General features: G+C 51.4%; 1 protein-coding gene across 1 annotated transcript; it reads right to left on the bottom strand.

Moving 5' to 3' along the window:
- Positions 1-599: 599 nt before the first annotated feature.
- LOC105280712 (protein sister of odd and bowel) lies at positions 600-3,605 on the bottom strand. Its single transcript, XM_011341436.2, has 2 exons — positions 2,111-3,605; positions 600-1,422 (listed from the first exon to the last, which is right to left on the bottom strand). Exons 1-2 carry the CDS (start codon positions 3,136-3,138, stop codon positions 1,077-1,079), a joined length of 1,374 nt encoding a protein of 457 aa, XP_011339738.1. The 5' UTR covers positions 3,139-3,605; the 3' UTR covers positions 600-1,076.
- Between the last annotated feature and the right edge of the window lie 772 nt (positions 3,606-4,377).

Here is a 4,377-nt window from a genome sequence, read left to right as displayed (position 1 = left end):
GGGCACCTCCGGGATCCGAAATAGCGTCGTTCGGACCCCCATCTCCCTCACACTCTCGTCCCGGCACCTTGGAGAAAAGAAACGTAACCCTAGACGTATCGCGGTGTCATGTCTTGCGCACCTGGCGGCCACGTTCTTTGTAACACAATACACGCGTTTCGTCCTCTTGCACCTTCTCCTCTTCCTTCCCTTTAACTTGTTCACTTTTTTCTTTTCCTTTTTTTTAGCCATACCCTTTTGTTTCTTCTTTTCTCTGGCCCGTCATCAGCTTACGCCTAGTCTAGATACGTGAAACGGATAAAAAGGAAACGACGAGACAAAATCCTGGTTTAATACTCCGAGGGAATGGAATTTGAATAAAAAAAAAAGAAATTGGAATCAACCTTGTCGATGAAGAGTCTAACAACATTTCTCGTTAGGATTAAGTCCTCCTAGTCTGCCATAGTAATGGGACGCGTGAAAAAATAGCGATTGTGGCATTTTTCCGATGGCCCAAATATACATATATTTCACGATAAGTATATTCATATCTTGGCTCAATTGGTTACGTCCGCGTCCATTATCTAACGCGGGAAATGAAAAGAGCAAACGACTGCGAGTTAAAAAATAATAATAAATGTTTATTTTACACACACGTACAGACACAGAACACAACGGAAACACGTAATGTATAGTACAGTAGGTAATACGTTATTCGGAATACTTGTACCGCGTATCTCGCATACACAGAATAATTACAGATCTAAACGGACGTGGATATCCGCATTATCGCGATGTACATAACAATGATTACGCTCTAAACGCTAACGATGATAGATAGTGCAGGGCAGATAGAATACAAGTCGAAAGTTGGCGTACACGCACAGAGATGTTAATCGTACCGACAACGCGGCGCGATCGCCGAATCGATCATTCGGATCGATCGCAGATCCTGGAAATTGCGGGAAACCAAATTACGCTTGTGGCGTTACAATTGCGGCGAATTGGCTTGGGAGAAAGCGCGCGAGATGCAGACGAGATCTCGTGAATCGACCGAGATAAACAGGGAGGACTCGATATATCCATACGTAGAGGGACTAAGACGTCTCTTGAAGAACGATGGTGCTCGAACCGGAAACGGGTATACCCGGCGGCGGTGGCGACGATGGTACCCCCAGATTGTGAGTCAACGAGTGTCTCCTCAGATCGCAATTCCTGCGAAAGACCTTGCCGCAGGAGGCACAATGATACGGCTTAATGTCCGTGTGCGTGAGAAGATGGGTCTTTAGGTTGCTCCTCTGATTGAAACTCCTGGCGCAGACGGGACATTTGTGCGGTGACTCCTCCATGTGGAGAATTTTGTGAACCGCCAGGGTTCTGCTCTGACAAAATCCTTTGCCACACTCGGCACACTTGAATGGTTTCTCCTTGCTGTGGATATACCTGCAACGTAAGTCGTAAGTGCGTGTCGTAAAGCTTTAAGATTTTAAAACAAAGGATGAGACAATTGCTAGACGAAGCACGATACGTTATGCGAATTTATTTAATATTATTATTGTTTTACGCAAAAAGTAAGTTTATAACCGTGTGAGTGTAAAGATGCGGTAAATGAATAGATTGCGACGTATTGGCTATTAAATATAATATACGTATGTAACTCGCGTGCGCGAGATCGTCGTTGCAATTACGCGTGGAAGGAAAGGCGTTTCATAAATCGTACAGTGCTGGTAATCAATTGCGGCGCAACGAAGAGATAAATACGCGCAGTCTCAAAATCTATCATCGCGCGAAGGAAATAAATTCGATAAATAATTCTATGCACGCGTATCGCATCATAAACATTTTTACGCGCGTAACATCTTATTCGCGTCAACATTTACAATATTTCTTCATCTCGGAGGTGAGTGAACGGTACTACAAGTAGATTGAAGCAAGTTATTTATTTAAAGTGCTACGCAATTAAGAATATCTGCACACAGTAGCATCACGTGAAGTTTGTACACCGTCATCATTAACGAGTCAACACTGCATCGGACTGTATCGTTCGATCTGTAGCAAAAGTGCGCGTTGCAAGAACTCGCGTAAAACGTGCTGCTCGTGACAAAGAAAGCCGAAGATTCGCCGTTGTTACCTGTGATCTCTCAGATGGTCCTGCCGTCGGAAGGCTTTGCCACATATGTCGCACGAATACGGGCGCTCGTCGGTGTGCGTCCTCTCGTGGATCAACAGATTGTAGCTCTTGGTGAATTGCCGACTGCAGAATTTACAGATAAACTGCTTCTTGGGTCTGGACGTCCGGCAAGTCCTTGGTACACTCGAGTCCACCGTGACCGAAGCCTGTTGCACGGATGATGAGGAGGACGACGAGGAAGATGAGGTCGAGGAACAACCGGAGGAAGCTGATGACGGAGCGAGAGACGGCGGGGCGATCAACGACGACGATTGGGTGACCGTTGTCGTCGACGTGCCCACTCGACTTCCCTCGGATATCCGCCGCAGCAGCAGCTCATGGTTCGCGGATGAGGTGGCCACGGCGGATGCCTCGCGCAGCAGCAACTCTTCCTCCTCGAGAAGCGCCAGGTCCTCTTCGGCCTCGGTAACAAAATCCAACCGCGCCTCGTCGTCCTCGCTCATCGAAGCGGCAGATCGGAGCAGCTGTTCAGCCGTCAGATGATTATCGTTCCTGACGGTCGATGGGTTCAGGGTCGCATTGACGTTCGCATTCAGCGACGAGCATCGTTGATTACCGGCGACCGTCGTGGCGGTGCTCGACGTCGGCCCGACGCCGCTCGACGTTGCACCGCTCGCGTGAAGTCGATGAAGCGTCAGATACGTCTCCAGAGCTTGCAGATTCAAGGCCGCCGCGGCTGCGTGTCCCGGCGGCAAGAGCGCTGCCCGTTGCAGAGCGGAGAGGAGGGCACCTTGGAGCCGCAAGGCGACACTCTGAAGCGCCAGATTCGGCAATTCGGAGCCGGTCGTCGTGAGGCCCGTGACGTCGACATCGCGCAGATCGGTTGCGAGCGTAGCCGAGGACGAGACCGATGACGATGAAGAAGAGGAGGTGGACGATGGCACCATTACGAGTCTTTGTTGTTCCTGTTCCTGTTCTTGATGCTGCTCCTGCTGCTGCTGCAGCAGTTGCTGCTGTTGTTGCTGCATCCTCCACCGTCGTTTGAATCGTTCCGGATTAGACTCTGGAACGCGCGTCTTCCGCGTTCTGCCGAGATCATTGGCAAGGCAATCGGGATTTTCTGACTTGTCCTTGTTGACAATGTCGCGACTGTCGTGAATGCACTCCCGGTGGTTCCTTCAGTATCCGACCCCGGTATTCACGAGTGCGTGATGTCGGGCACACATGTCGCGCGTCACATGTTCCCGCTTATTATCGCCCGTTGCCGAAACGAACGTTTTCACAGGACCGTAGGGCCACGGTACTCGAACGTACGCGGAAACGGCAAAGAGAATACACACACGCGATGCTGGCGGTGCGAAAGCGCCCCGAAGACTGCTCCTGCCTGCCGCTGATGGGTACTGCCAGTGGAGCCACCTGGTGGCAGGTATCCGAGTCAAAATGGGCCTGTCCGCAGCGAACGGGCCCCGGATTCAGGAGAGAGAACCGCAGCTCGGCCGCGCGAGATCGCCGGCCCGCTGTTTCGACGGACCCCATTCTTGGGGCCGCGGCGGGCCCCCGACGTTGTAGATGCTGTTGCATGCCGCGACGGACGGCAAGCGTCGCGCGCGCGCGCGCATGCACGCGTGCGTGCGCTGCGGAATCCGGAAACGTGAATCGCGATCGCGATCGCGGGTCAACAGCTATTTAACCCTCGAGTGTTTGCCTCGTGAGACGCGCATCGCGTTGCATTTAAATAGCAAATATGTAGCGGACTTTTCCACTCGCAGATATTCTCGACAGACAAAATTACTTGGCTGTAGCTCGTTAGCTCTTACGACAAACGCAAAAAATGGTAATATGGCGTAAAAGTAGTCGAAATTCGACTGGCGTATCTCATGCATCGTCAGCGCACACTGAAGACAGTGGCTGGCGGCCAATCGGCAAGTGCGATCGATTTCTGCGGTAACCGAGTGAACGTCTCGTGGCAAGATACCGGCAAAGCTGAGTGAATAGTAATGCCGCGCCGGAAAAAAAGGCATCTCCCTCGCGGTACAGCACCTCGTGTGCCGCGGTTTCGTTCCGGCTCGACTCGGCAAAGCCGCAACAATTTACGACGGCAATTAATGCGCGCGAGCAAGCCGTGTATAGCGCCTATACTTAGCTGCCTCTTCAGTGTCGGGGCACACCAAAAGCGAAAGAGAAAGAGAAAGAGACATTCCGTACGCGCGCTCTCGTGTGTGCACGAGAGACACGAAAAAAAAAGCGAGTACCCGGCAAAGAGGAAG

This window comes from Ooceraea biroi, chromosome 8 (assembly GCF_003672135.1).
Source record: "Ooceraea biroi isolate clonal line C1 chromosome 8, Obir_v5.4, whole genome shotgun sequence".
Classification (NCBI taxonomy): Eukaryota; Metazoa; Arthropoda; class Insecta; order Hymenoptera; family Formicidae; genus Ooceraea; species Ooceraea biroi.
This window is presented reverse-complemented; position numbering and strand designations above follow the sequence as displayed.